The sequence below is a fragment of the Arachis duranensis genome, chromosome 5 (assembly GCF_000817695.3).
Source record: "Arachis duranensis cultivar V14167 chromosome 5, aradu.V14167.gnm2.J7QH, whole genome shotgun sequence".
Lineage (NCBI taxonomy): Eukaryota > Viridiplantae > Streptophyta > Magnoliopsida > Fabales > Fabaceae > Arachis > Arachis duranensis.
The window spans coordinates 98,350,379-98,365,314 of NC_029776.3; the positions used below are offsets into that span (position 1 = coordinate 98,350,379).

The 14,936-nt window shown below is 34.4% G+C and overlaps 3 protein-coding genes across 6 annotated transcripts; 1 reads left to right on the plus strand and 2 right to left on the minus strand.

The window, feature by feature from the left end:
- Positions 1-239: 239 nt before the first annotated feature.
- On the plus strand, positions 240-1,259 carry LOC107490812 (uncharacterized). Of its 2 annotated transcripts, none has more exons than XM_052262304.1 (3): positions 240-394; positions 518-570; positions 871-1,259. In XM_052262304.1, exons 1-3 carry the CDS (start codon positions 319-321, stop codon positions 1,021-1,023), a joined length of 282 nt encoding a protein of 93 aa, XP_052118264.1. In that variant the 5' UTR covers positions 240-318; the 3' UTR covers positions 1,024-1,259. The 2 variants fall into 2 exon arrangements, with proteins under 2 accessions (XP_052118264.1, XP_015967111.1); XM_016111625.3 differs by having other exon boundaries at positions 241-394; positions 865-1,234.
- A 3,054-nt stretch (positions 1,260-4,313) lies between these two features.
- LOC107490751 (ribonucleases P/MRP protein subunit POP1) lies at positions 4,314-9,890 on the minus strand. Of its 3 annotated transcripts, XM_052261262.1 has the most exons (10): positions 9,468-9,890; positions 8,655-8,819; positions 8,124-8,193; positions 7,778-8,026; positions 6,171-6,289; positions 5,597-6,094; positions 5,276-5,384; positions 5,011-5,158; positions 4,603-4,859; positions 4,314-4,460 (listed from the first exon to the last, which is right to left on the minus strand). In XM_052261262.1, exons 4-9 carry the CDS (start codon positions 7,913-7,915, stop codon positions 4,717-4,719), a joined length of 1,155 nt encoding a protein of 384 aa, XP_052117222.1. In that variant the 5' UTR covers positions 7,916-8,026; positions 8,124-8,193; positions 8,655-8,819; positions 9,468-9,890; the 3' UTR covers positions 4,314-4,460; positions 4,603-4,716. The 3 variants fall into 3 exon arrangements, with proteins under 3 accessions (XP_052117222.1, XP_052117224.1, XP_052117223.1); XM_052261264.1 differs by lacking the exons at positions 8,124-8,193; positions 8,655-8,819; positions 9,468-9,890 and adding an exon at positions 7,517-7,690 and having other exon boundaries at positions 7,778-7,918; XM_052261263.1 differs by lacking the exons at positions 8,124-8,193; positions 8,655-8,819; positions 9,468-9,890 and adding an exon at positions 7,506-7,690 and having other exon boundaries at positions 7,778-7,918.
- A 3,758-nt stretch (positions 9,891-13,648) lies between these two features.
- LOC107490813 (dolichyl-diphosphooligosaccharide--protein glycosyltransferase subunit 4C) lies at positions 13,649-14,861 on the minus strand. Its single transcript, XM_016111626.3, has 2 exons — positions 14,636-14,861; positions 13,649-14,140 (listed from the first exon to the last, which is right to left on the minus strand). The coding sequence occupies exon 2, from the start codon at positions 14,138-14,140 to the stop codon at positions 14,027-14,029; it is 114 nt and encodes a 37-aa protein (XP_015967112.1). The 5' UTR covers positions 14,636-14,861; the 3' UTR covers positions 13,649-14,026.
- Positions 14,862-14,936: the final 75 nt, after the last annotated feature.

Sequence of the window (14,936 nt, forward strand, 5' to 3'; positions counted from 1 at the left end):
TAATTTAAATCTTTAAATATGTAACTCCATGAATTTAATGGCTTGTTCGAGTTTCATAACCTTGATTATTTTACATTTTATATGCAAGTATAACATTTTTCAAATGAGAAATAGATTGAAAAGTTGAGGTTGACTTGGAGCAATATAATTATGATATATACAAGTACGAATGGCTTGTGATGTAAAATAATAAAATATTCAAATTAAAATTATTATGCTTCTCTTTGGAGATTTCTATATAAACCAGCATCATCACATGGGTGATACTAAGTATCACCTTCCTTAGCTCTCATTTCATTTTCATCTCTCTCTCCAAAAATGATTCACAAAGCATTGTTCATCACCCTTCTGCTTTTCTCATATGTTCTTTCATCTTCGGCTGTACCAATCACTAGTAAGAACACACACCTTAATTATTCTAAACTCTTCTATCTCTATCCTTGTCATGTTTTTATTCAATTCCTTTTCTTTTCAAATTATTATTTTGTTAATGGAATATTGCTTTAAAATTTTGCAGGAAGTCTTTCTCCAACGAGTGAAAAATCCTCAATCCAAACTTCACTAGAAGAGGTAATTAATTATAAATCTTGGACCCATATGAACAAAAATTAATTTCATTCTAAATTTTCAACAATTATATATAGTCTAACTCATAATTTCCTCTATTTAAAAGATGCACTATATAAATGTAATGAAATGTTTTTATATACATGGAAATTTTACATTAGTATAATATTTTTTAGTGTAAACTTCTGAAAATGTAAAAATATTCTGTTAACCACATCACATGTTCGCTCTGATGAGTAATTATTTCTAACTTTATTATCTTTAAATCTAACATAGTTAATCTGTTTCTATGCATAGTTTCAGGGTACTCCAGAATCAAGAAATAGTGAATCAGAGATGTTTGATTTGGCACAAGAGTTCATGACAGTTGAAGGAAGAATGGATTTGGAAAGCAATGACTACCCTGGAACAGGAGCAAACAGAAACCATGACCCAAAGACACCAGGAAGAGGTTAATTAATTATTAACGCTACCTGATAAAAAATTGTACAGCTATTAAATAAAAGTAAAATACTTGGTATGGTAATTTTGTATACTATTTTCTGTTGAATTAGAATATTCCTATTTCTTCTCCAATTAAATGTTTTGTACTCGGATATATGTGCTTGTCTGTAGTGGTGGAGTTGCTAAGAATTTTGAGATAAGCTACTTTTCTTATGTTAAATAAGTTGTCGCGGTTAAGCTTTATTTTATTTTATTTTATTTTCCTTTGGTTAAATCCTTAAAATTGGGTTCAAGCATAATTATCACCGTGAATTGCTATTTTGGAGCTTGTTAGATTTTTTTTTAAATATCCTTTAATTCAATATGTCAATTATTAATTTATTATAGATTACAATTTTATTTAAGAATTTATTGTTGATTAATTAATTATTATATGTATAAAATAAAATTCAAACTTACAGTCCTTATTTAAAGAAACTAATAATGAACTAACTTAAATTTGTTAGCTTGTTAGATGTTTAAATATACAAATTAAAGATTTATTTAGACAAAGAGAAAGTTCTATGAAAGGAAGATTTATTTATTTATTTTTATTTATGATTAAAAGTTATGTGGGTTTGGCAATAATGGGTCCCACTAAGAATGGGGCATACGGCATACCTCATATTTTCAACGAGCGATTATTCTAGTAAAAATATAACAACGATATTTTCACTAATGGATTATGGATCCCACTAACATTACCGTAACTAAGGGAAATTAACCAAAAATAGTCTTAATTTATTTTATTTAATATTTATTAATTATTATAATAATTAATAAATAATAATAATTAATAAATATTAAATAAAATAAATTTTAGTTATTTTTTATTTTTTTAATATTATCAGTAATCTTAATATAACAAATTAATAAATATTTAATAATGAGCCTCTATCAGTTAGGCTATATAGTTTTTGTCCCTCAGTTAACGTTAAGGAAGTGATAAAGTAATTAAAATCTTTTGTTGTTTTTCTTTTTTTTTCTCTTATTTAAAGTATATTCTTAGAATCTTAGTCTCAAGTCAGTCATTTTTTTAATGAATAAATTAAAAATAAATGATTTTTCTAAAACAAAATATAACAATTTTATTTCTCAAAATTCACTTTTTTTATGAAAAAATCGAAAAGAATATTCAAAACAAAACACGAAGAGAATATGAAATTAAAGTCAAAAGTCAAAACATACAAGAGCTTGAATTGAAAAGAGAAATTTCTGGCAAGAATTAGGAGAAAGTGTAAACTTTTTTTTTGTTTTTCTTTTAAATTTTTTTAACCCTTTTTTCCTAACTTTTTTTAGTCAGGACAAATTTAAAAATAGGGTAATTTGAAAAAAGAATTACACAATAAAACCTTTTTATTTTTTTATAATTTATAGAATAAATTTTGTTATGATTGACCTATTTGGTTATTAGAATTAATGTAAAAGATATAATTAATGTTAATATAATACAATTCAATTTCTCCAATAACCATTAAACAAGTAATAGAAGTTAACTAACCCTTTATTTACGAAGAGATAAGTTAAAAACACACACACACACACACACAATATATATATATATATATAATAAAGTGAGCCTACTCGATTTTTTCTTAAAAAAAATGAATTTCGAAAAATAAAATTGTTATATTCTATTTTGAAAATAATATTTATTTTTAATTTATTTATGAAAAAAATGACTAGCCTGAGAGACAGATTCTAAGAACATACCTCAAACAAGAGGGGAAAAAAAAGAAAAAAAATTTAGCTACTTTATCTGTGCTTTCCCTTCTCGTGAGGGACAAAACCAATACAGCCCAATTGATACGGCCCATTATTAAGCATCCATCAATTTGTTGATTCATGAGCAAAACAACAATCTCTTACCATATGCATAAATAGTATAAAGTAACCTGTCCCTCCTGTATTAAAGCTTCAAAAGATGCAGAAAGTATCCATTCCTAGGACACTTGTCTTAACCAGCAGCTCCCAACACCAATTTATACATGTAATTTAATAGGCCTTCTACACAGAAAAATTTGCCTATACTAGTCTAATACTTGTCTATCATGAATTTTTCTATAATCAAACTCTCGTATCAACGTATTACATCAAATATTAACATTAAACACACTTAAAAAAGGACAGAGAGGGGAATAATGGAAAAAAAAGTAGTAGTCTAGTAGAAAATAGAGTGGCAGTGGATTAGAGATTGAGATAAGATAAAATTAAAATTTGAAGGTAGATTAAATTAAAAAAGATAGTATAAAAATTTAAAATAATTTTTCAAAATTTGAATAGTTTGGTCAAATAAAACTCATCTTCTATGGATATAATTTTTAGTTTCTTTTTTTCATATTCATTCGTAGGTAAAAATTATAGTTTACTTTTTCTATTCATATCATATCACCAACAATCCTCAATACTTCAAAAGGGCTCAAATGTAGAGAAGTTATATTCTTCGATGTTACATAAGCTTACTGACAGTTTACATGAACTTAGTGTCATTCTCCTGATACTCCAGTACAACAGAGGCAAGAGCAAGTCGATATGCCACAGATCTTAAATTCCTGACAAGCACGTAAATATCCTTCTTCCTCCGCTTCGCCGGCATCTCTTTCCACTGCTCCTCTCTTAAATTAGCAAGTAAAACTGCCTCACAAAATCCCCCTGCTACTAGCCTCTTGCTGCAATGACATAGAACCCAGTAAGCAGCTTTATTCTATACTCAAGAATATTAGGCCCCATTTGACAACTGGCTCATAAATACAGCGACATTCGGAAACAAAAAATATTTGAAGGAGACAAAAACAAAATGTAGGTCATTGGACAGAGTCTGCCCAGTTTTCTGTCCACTCGAAATTTGGGATAGAATAGGGACAGAAACTTTTACTTCGTCTTTAAACACTTACCAAACACAATCATAAGCTAGGGTATGGATTGATGGTATGTGAGAGTGGAATGCAATGGAGCCAAAGGAATAATTGTTTAAATTCCACTCCATTGTTTGCATAAAACATCATTCCATCATAAACCGCCGGAATTGGGAAGAACCACAAATGAAGTTTTTAATGGAATAGGATGGAATCGATTCCATTACTAACTTTTCCATTCCATCATAACATTATTAATCCAAACCATGGCAGCCCATCAAATTCTTTTTGGCTCCATTCCATTCCCCTTAATAACAACGATCCAAACATAGCCTTAAGAGAATAATAGGATGGAGACTACAGTGGAGAAAGATAAGATTACAGAACCTTCCTTGTACGGCAGCTGATGTGACAAAACCGATAGGCCACCGATGATACTCTTTAGCATTTGAATCATCTGGTACATGCATTTCCCATCTTTTGAAGGAATGCTCCTCTTTGAAGTATGATTCTAAAGCAGATTGTGGCAGTTGAAATCCTTCACTTTTCTCAATGCTGCAACATATATCAGATAATGATACTATTTCCTATGATAAAACATATAGTCATATACTACTATTCCCCAACAAGATACATTTGCTTATCAAATTCACAACAAAAATTACATATTAAAATAGGAATGCACAATGTTAATTACCATGAAGTCAATAAATATGTATCAGATGGGTGTGGTGCACAAATAACTGCTCCCTCTTCAAAAAGGCCTTTCTTGAAAGGGCGAAGATGAACTCTTAGAAAACATAACCTATGGTCAGAAAGAGTTTTGGCAGCTCGGATTAATGTTTACTTCACCCTTTATAAACTTGGTGATTTTCTCATCTCCATCCGCAGCATATGGAAACAATGACAATTGGCCACCTTTGGTTTCATTAAGGAAATTAGTCAGCACAGAACCTGTCCTTGCCACAGTTCCATCAAACAAGCTATTCTCAGAGTCAAATCTTTTTTGGCAATGAATTCGGATCAGCTAAATCTTCCAATGTTGAAACATCAGTAGTTTCTACTGCATTAATTTTTCTGTTGAGAGTACTATGAATAATAATACCCCATGGAGGCAAGATGGGAACTCTCATAGGCCTTTTGGATGGAGGATGTAACTTGGCTTTTTTATCAAATGCAGCAGCTTTAGCTGACATGCAGCATGAGTATGCCTTACAATCTGGGAAATCAGAAGGGAAAGCTGGCAATCCCATCTGCATAAAGAAAAAGTTTTCATGAAAAATCTAATAACTAATACCAAAAAAGGCTTTTTTTTTTAAGAAAAAAATCCCCAATATTTTTTTGCATGTCTTGAAGGGTGTAACTATTACTTCATGTGCAATCCAATGCATCTCTTGCAAATCGATTGCATGTGCTCCATAGGAGATGAGTGGAATCCAGAAGGCCTTTACCCAACTTAAGGGAAGTGTGATAGAACACCTAGAAGATAACCAGATACAGTTAGTATTTTATTAGTGTGTTGCCACTGACATTTAATTTATGATACCTTTTTATTTTTCCCCTACTTATATATCTTAAAGCAGTTATCACAAATATCAGGTAAGAGTTTAGAGAATACTGGTAATACCTGATAGTTGACAAGAAGCATCAGAATGCATAATCACAAGTCAAAAAAGGAATAAAGAAGTTACCCTCTAAATAATTCCTTCCTATTATGTTTTACAAGCAAAATAGGGCAAGATCTTGAGCATTGCTCCTCTGTCAAAGAGTTTGCCTCCCTGGAATCTACATCATCCAGGCAGTAATGTGTCAAACGTTTGTGGTGTTTCTCATTACAAATCACACTCTCTGCCAATGGGGTCCTCAACCGTCTAGATTTAGCATACCAGAGATCATTATTATGATACTGCTTGTTTTCTATTTTGGACCATGTGGATGAAGCCAATTCACTAGTCTTCTCCAACTCTTCATGAATAGTTTCTTGTGCGCCATTAACTACCTCAGCAGAACTTGGCTCCACTGATGAAATGGTTCCTTTCCCACACAATTGTCGAGGATCCTTAACATTAAGTGACAAAATTGCAACAGAAGAAAACTTATCCTTATTGTCTGATATGGATGAACTTGTCTTCTGAGAAACGCTGTCTTGTGTAGGCACATGTTCCCGTAGACGATGATTATCTGAAATACTGAAAAGCCAGAATGTATAAAAAACCAGTCGAAATCATTCATGAATTAAATCGACGAAATTAAACAATAACTAACCTTGTAACAGGATGCAACATCTTTTGAAGAATTTGAATCGCTCCTGATCCGATTACCTCCAACTTTGCAAGTTCACCCTCAAGCGAAAAGCAATTAATTGAGATGCCTGTCTTTTCCATCTGAACAATAATAAACAGCAAAACACACAATCTAAACAACGAGAAATTAAACAGCAAAACACACAATCTGAACAAGAAGAAATTACAAGTCAGCTTAAATACCAATTTGCAAAGTTCTGCGACATCATGAGCGAAATCAAAACCATGGTAAAGAACATATAACAACAAACTTAGTGTGTCAATCGACGAGAATTTTCATCTTTATAACACTATTTTAAAATATTTCACACTAAGAGCCAATCAGACAGAATGATCATAAATTTTAAAATCTCGGACAAAAATATCCATACTGAATGACAATATATGTTTGTAAAAGCATAGCTTTCCAATCTCTCAAAATGTCTAAGGGGGTAAGTCCTCTAAAAAGATCATGAGCTTTACATCAAATAGATGCTATGCATCCAATCCCATACGAAATGTTTGTCAGAAAATCTATCATTAAAAAATGCATTATTATGCTCCAACCAAATAGTCCAAACAGTGGCGTAAATTGCACAGCTCCATATAAAATTTTTACTCGTTTCTAGCACCAAGCCCAACAAATCTAGTCACTAGAAATTTATCAAGTGTTATAGGGCACACCCAACATTCCTTAGATGCTAAACAAACTGTTCCATAAGAAAACAGCATTGGGCAATGCAAAAACAGAGGTGAATTTGTCTGAATTTGCCCCACATATCAAGGGAGAGAGCCTTATCTGGCCTTCGAACCTACAAGATGTTAAGCACAGCTGTCCATATAAAAGATTTGACCTTAGAAGCCGCTTTGGATTTTCAAATAAGTTTATCCAGGTAGAAGGAAGTTGTATTGGAGGAACGAGAATTGGAAGAAAGATTTACAACTAAGACTAACAGAGTTTTCAATAGACCAAATCCTTTTATCAGGGATAGGTGACAAAGAAAACCATCAGAAGTTCCACGGATACCCTATCATTAAGGCTACGAAAGAAATGGAAGTCCCAAGAGAAAGTGGAGCCTTGTGTAATGTAAAAGGATTGAATAGGAGAATTATGCATGGAAGACAGAAGATAAAGAATGACCATGAAAAACTACCAACACATGTATCTTAGAGCTTAAGTAAGTCCAGATTTTGTCTATGCCCCGACTATGCTCATAACGGGAATAAGGTGTCAAGGACATTAACAAGAAGGAATTTGAATAGGAAACAAGGGAACAAAAAATGAAAAATAAAGGGAAAAATAATTGGCCCAACATACATGGCTCCCACCTGATGGGGACATATGCATCTGGAAAGGCTGTTTCTAGAATGTGAAAAGTGTGACCTCCACTTTCCAAAGCAACAACCTACTGCTGTGCGTGTCTCGCCTCTTAATGAAACAAAACATAGCAAACAACTATTTACGAGAACCAATGGATTTCACTGCACTGCTCCCTGTTTCATCTATATGAAGATACAATTTACAAAATTAAAGTAAGAAAAATAGAGAACATCTGATGTCCATGGGAGGAGTAAAAGAAGAAACTGAACCTCTTTCTGACATGCAAATTTTAGACTATCATATCCTTCTTCAAAGGCAGAAGCATGTATCCACACCCAAAGCTGTCTAAATGAAGCACCGTGTTTCATTCTATCTGGGCTTTCAGCTGAATCAACATCATGTTTCATTAATTAATCACTGATATCATGCTCTCTACTAATATTTTGTTGGAATGTTGGCCGCCACATATAGGTCACAGGGCCAATTGGCTGAGAAACTGGTACTTCGACTTGATATAGCTGTCATCACGAAACAGAAACAAGATTCAATTTTGGGTTGATAGCATACCCTAAATCAACATAGCTAATACCAGAATCAGCAATAGGATGAACTGACCATTGCCATTCCACAAGTGGTACCCCATACTGATTCATCCAAATCTTGAGAAGATAGAAGCTAATGATTCCTGAAGAAAAGAATCAGCAGAATTGAAGATTTTACAATCAAAAGTTTGAGTGAAATGTTGGATATAGAATCAAGGCTTAAGTTGCTGCCACAATGTCGCTGTTCAACATTTCTAAAACTGCAATTGTGGACGCATTGTTCACATCTTACAGAAAATTTTTCACAACGATGCTAATAGCCATGTAACCATAATCATGATTATAACAGCAATTTATCGTATTTATGCAAATATAAATACGAAGTTAGACAAAAACTATTCTTTAAATCTAAAATGAGATAAGTTTATATAATATAAGAAAAGTTTCAAGTGTACCTGGAACACCAATGTTCCAGTAATTTTAACCGTTGATTTCAATTAATATATATTTTTTATAATTGAGATCAATGGTTAAAACAACTGGAACACCAGTGTTTTAGGTACACTTGAAACTCTTCCTATAATATATACATATATATACATACCTCAGGACCTTCCACTTGGACAGCAGTGTAATAGCTTGCATCATGCACAACCACCCCTCGTTTGAGCCTTTTCAGGACTGCCCTTGAACCTTTTCCTCTGGAAAATATGGACACGAACCTTGTATGTAAGGAAATAGGTTCCCAAAACTCCAATTCCTTAACAAACTGTTAACACCCATGCGGGACGAAAAAAATTAAAAGGTATTAGTGTTTGTTCTAGTAGACAACAAAGATCGCATTTTTATAACTTCGTTCAAATAATAGTTGTACCCGTACAGAATTCTTCTCTTTCTCAGTATGATCTCTATCATCATCTCTATTCCCTTTATCCATTCTCCTATCCTACCTAGGTCTATGAATTTCTCTATCAATTCCATTACCCTTACCCATGAGGTTCCAACATTTGATCCTGAATTTGCCTAGCAGTTTTTCCCGGGCATCCTCCAAAATAATGGGATTATACATCCCAACTCTATCCCTTGGAAATAAAAAGGTAGCACCAAAGAAAGGAAAAAGCGAGATGGAAAAGTAAATTACTTTGACTGCGCAGCATGGATTTACCAAATTGACCACCAATGTCAATTTCTGAGATAAAATTGGTCCATTAGTGTCTTTTGTCGACATCAAATTAGTCCTAACAAGGAATGATTTGATGTCAAACATGACATTAACAGACAGCTTTTTAAGAACTGAACTTGTATTCTGAAAAAAATAAATAAATAAATGTTTGCTTAAAAGTGAAAGACACCAGTATAACAGGAAACGAACAAGCTTCCAAGTTCCAACATTGGAGCATCATCATAAATGACCTACCTTCCTTGAAGTGCTAGAGGAAGGTAGTAGCCCCAGAGTTTTGTCATGGTATACCGCTTAGTATGCCAAACATGAGTTCTGAGCCTCTTGATTCCATCGCCAGAAGTAGAAAACCCACTATCAAAGTTCATCTTAAGTTCATATCTCCGGCGCATGCGCCGACTTGGAAGCTTCTTTATCTCATCCTTTCCTAAAAGTAATTCAACACCACAAGTTTTATTATGTCCTGTTCCCAGCTTTTGCCTCTTTCTTCTTGTCCCAGCTTTGCTATTAAAAGAACTTGTTCGTCTTCTCTTGTTTCTGACTCCTATAACCACCCTTTACTCTGTCAGCTATAACAGATTGAAGACTCTCAAGCTCATAGGCTCTAGATTCTGCAAACTTCTGCACATTAATTTTGCGAGTTGCCATATCTGCTGAAAACTTAGGTCCTTCAGTTCCTTCAGTAACCATCCTAACAAAATAAGTAGGAAAAAAGATATCACTTCATGATGAAATTGGTATTAAAGACTCTTTAGAAAACAAACAAACAAACGAATAAATAAAAAATGCAACAATGTGTGTACCTTGGGAACAAGAGTGAAACATTGAAAGGTTTAAAAACTGAAAAACAACAACAGTGGTGGCAAGCAGTGGCAGGAGCATCAGGGATGCTCGTTTGGGCTATAGAACAAGAAGGGAAGAAAAGGAAAAAGGGGTTTAGACTTTAGATATATGGTCCCATAAAAACATTTACAAAATGAACCGGTGCTCTATGTCTTGATATTCACCAAACAGTCCCAAAACTGTTTAGATTCATGTTGCCTACAACCCTAATTTTTCCAGTTATCTAAAAATAATGTTTTATTTCTTTTGATTAACAAAAATTCACTTTTATTATTGTATTCGAGGTTCAAAGAACTGGACCAGACATGAGACCAGTCAAATTAAGGGATCCAAGGGTGTGTATAGGCTGGGTGAAACCAAGTTTGCTTTAATCCAGACCACAGTTACATGAATTCACCAATTAGGTGATGCACCGCATACCAATTCACAACTCATATTTACCGAAATTCCATAAGTATACTTTTCACAAAATATGTTACGTGTGGTGTACCACATAGGCCTACCCGTTCTCATACCAGAATGTATGCACTATGATCCAGACCCAGCCCTAAATTTTGACTGGACAATTTTTTAGATTCTTACCAAAAGCCGAACAAATCTCATCCTTTTCAGATCACAATAAGACCAGGTCTAGATCGGGTTTATATCGGGTCTGGAAGATGATGCCTAAACTAAAAAAAAAAATTAAGATGGCAAAATCCCAAGCATTTAATCCTACGCCAAAGTCTGGAACCTCGAAATCTCCAACAGCAACTATTCCATAACATGGGAAAATTCACCTAGAAAACATATAGCAAGTAGATGCCAAAGGTTGGAATTAAAGCATAATAGTCACTAATTATATAAGTCTAAAATTAAAGCATAATGACCATTAATTTGTGGTGCAATAGAACTAGTAGGCAGTCAAGAAAAATAAAGAACAAAATTGGTAACCAACACAACAATAAAGAACAATCATACCAGAACCATAATCAAGCCAAGATCATAAACTACGTAAACAGTTAAACATTACTGAGCACTAGTAAGCAGTAAGAAGTACAAATTATTTGCACACAATAAGCAATGAAGCATAACAAATAAATCAATCAGAGAGAAATCAATATCTCTCTAAAATATATCTTCTTGAGCATATATAAACAACCATTAAAATATATTCAATATTTCTTTTCAGTTAAGATCAACAACAACAACAAAGCCTTGTCCCACTAAATGGGGTTGGCTACATGAATCAAATGACGTCATTGTGCTCTGTCATGTATCATGTCTACAGAGAGACCGTTTACATGTAGATCTCGTTTGACCACCTCATGGATGGTCTTTTTAGGTCTTCCTCTACCTTTCGCCCTTTGTCCATCTTCCATCTCATCCACCCTCTTGACTAGATGTTCTATCGGTCTTCTTCTCACATATCCAAACCACCTGAGACGCGATTCAACCATCTTTTCCATAATGGGTGCTACTCCAACTCTCTCCCTTATATCTTCATTCCTTATTTTATCCAATCGCGTATGACCACTCATCCATATCAACATCTTCATCTCTGCCACACTCAGCTTATGTTCGTGCTCTCCTTTAGCCGCCCAACACTCCGTACCATACAGCATAGCCGATCTTATAGCGGTGCGATAGAATTTACCTTTAAGTTTTAGAGGCACTTTTTTGTCGCATATAAAACCAGATGCACTCCGCCATTTTGACCAACCTGCTTGGATCCTATGATTTACATACTGTTCAATCTCTCCATTATCCTGTATGATGCACCCAAGATACTTAAAACTTCTAACTTTTCGTATGATGTTTTCTCCAATCTTCACCTCTATATTGGGATTTTCCCTTCTCAAACTGAACTTATATTCCATATATTCCGTTTTGCTATGGCTTATACGCAGATCATACACTTCTAAAGCTTCTCTCCATAACTCCAACTTCTTGTTTAGGTCTTCCCTTGACTCTCCCATAAAGATGATATCATCGGCAAAAAGCATGCACCATGGCACAGGCTCTTGGATGTACTCTGTGAGTACTTCCAAGACTAATGTAAAAAGATATGGACTTAAGGATGATCCGTGGTGCAGTCCTATACCAATAGGGAATTCCTCTGTCACACCACCTTGAGTCTTCACACTAATTGTGACCCCATCATACATGTCTTTAATTGCCTGAATATATGCGATCCTTACTCTCCTCTTTTCTAAAACCTTTCATAGAACCTCCCTTGGTACCCTATCATACGCTTTTTCCAAATCAATAAACACCATATGTAGATCCCTTTTATTACTACGATACATCTCCATCATCCTTCTTAATAGGTATATTGCTTCAGTGGTAGATCTGTCTGGCATAAATCCAAATTGGTTCTCTGTTACTTGTGTCTCTTTTCTCAACCTCCGTTCTATCACCCTTTCCCATAACTTCATAGTATGACTCATAAGCTTAATCCCTCTATAATTTCCGCAACTTTGTATATCCCCCTTATTCTTGTAGATAGGTACCAAGGTGCTCTTTCTCCACTCATCAGGCATCTTCTTTGACCTTAAAATCTCATTAAAAAGCTTGGTTAACCAGTTGATGCATTTTTCTCCAAGACCCTTCCAAACCTCAATCGGAATATTATCAGGTCCTACTGCCAAAAAATAAAAAAAAAATACAGAGGGAAACCTGCAGGCAGGGCAGCGTCAAGAGCAAGAGGGGATACCAGTGAGAGCAGCAAGAGAGAGCAATGGAACCCCGACAAGGAGACAACAACAAAACTTAGGAGGCGGAGATGCGAAGCTGCGATGGAGCTATGAAGTAGTCGAGCAGCGAAGGAGATAACTCAAATGAGAAGCTGGAAAGTTGGTGGAGGCCGGAGGAGAGCTGCCAATGAAGTAAGAAAGAAGGGGAAGAAGGACGGCTGGCATGCTGTGGCATAAACCCTACCACCCTACCAGACTACGTAATTGTTCTCAACCAGGCCGGCCCGGTTCAGTCAGCCGGTTCTGGTGTAAGAATCACAATTTATTAGATAATTTTTTAATTTAAAGTTGATTTTAAAATGTTTACACTGTCCGGTCATCTAATTTAATCTGCTGAAAATTTACAGGTTCCATTAGAGAGATAATAGATAAATTTTATCTTTGGTCAATTATTTGTAGTTTAAAGGTATGATTTTAAGCTAATAATCTAGAGCTTTGATCTAAATTCTAATTAGGTAAAATTGCTCTCCACCTTAAGGGCCACATATTATCTACGCATCATTTCGGCCTAATCAAATCTTAAACAAAAAAAAAAATTAATCTGGCTAAACCACTTAATTGAGTTAAGATCAAGGTTTTAAAAATTGGACAGGTTATCAAACCGTTTTAGTTATTGGTTCACTGGTCCAACCAGTTCAACCGTGGTCTTACCAGAAAAATTATTTTATAATAAAATAATAAATAAATTACAAATAAATACCCTAAAACATAATTATAGTCTAATATAAACTTTAAACTTCATCAACCAAAATCTAATATAACATTTGATCTCATCAATTATTTAACAATTTATCATTCATTAGTCATTATATCACTATTGAACTCATTAAGATAGTCACAAAAAACTTAAAAAAAAACATTGAATTAACCAAACAATAAGAAAAAACGATCATCTACTCATCTAGTTAATCGAGTTAATTCAATTCATCTATTCCTTCATTGGATTAAAAACAATACCAAAAGCACAAAATGTAGTGACATTCAGAGTACTAGCAGTGAGCAGAGAAGAACGAGCACGGCAGCAGTGAGCAGAGCTAATCAATAATCATTCAAAGTGGTTTCTGAACAAAATATTCATCTAGTGTCAACGAAGTCTTTGATAAGATACAGCAGTAAACTCACATCACATGCTCAAAATGAAGTTCCTTTCTATATCAACTTAACTTCCATTAGAAAAATAGTAAGTCTACAACATGAAAATCACAACCACATAGTACCCTAGTTTCTTTCATACTTTGGATCAGCCATAACAAAATGGTAAGCTATCACCAGTACAAAGATGAAGATGCCAAGGAAATTGGCAAAGAAACCAAGATCTTGATCATCAATCATCTGTAGCAGGAAGCAAAATTAAACTCATGTCATTACCATGGTTTTGGGCATCAAAATAGATTTCTTGTACTTTTCCAACTGAAAGCACATACAATTTGAACTGTGAATCTCATATACTGAACATTGAATTAAGGATTAATTTAATTAATATTTATTCCTAAAACATGATCATATGGATCAACATCCATATATCAGAATTCAGAAATTTGATTCTTCTAACCTAAATCAGACAAAATTATAACAAAATCAGAAAACAAATAATCATTTAACAAAACACAAAACAGCAGCAGCACAGCAGAACCATAGCTAATCAATAATCAAATAATCATTTAACAAAAACACAAAACGGCAGCAGCACAGCAGAGCCAGAAATCAAATAATCATTCAACAAAAAGTCAAAAACACAACAAAAACACAAAACCCCTGTAATCATTCAGTGATTTCAGAACAGAGAATAAAAAGAAAAACGAAGAACAAGTGAGCACTGCCACTGACCTTCGAGAGGGGTTGAGCGCGACGGAGAGCAGGACGACGGAGAGCGGTTGAGAGCGACGAGACGACGGCGAGCAGGACGAAGACGATGGACGCCGAGCGAGGAAGAAGAGAGCGAACAGGGGGTTGGACTTGGAGAACGCCGACAGGACGAAAAGAGAAGCCTCGGAAAACCACGGACGGCGGCAGTGGCTCACTCCGTTCGGCGGTGGTGGAGGCTAGCCAGGGTTTTCACTTTTTTCTTTCTTTGATTAGTGAATACTGAATAACGAAGGAAGTAAAAGAACGAAAGAGGGATACACGC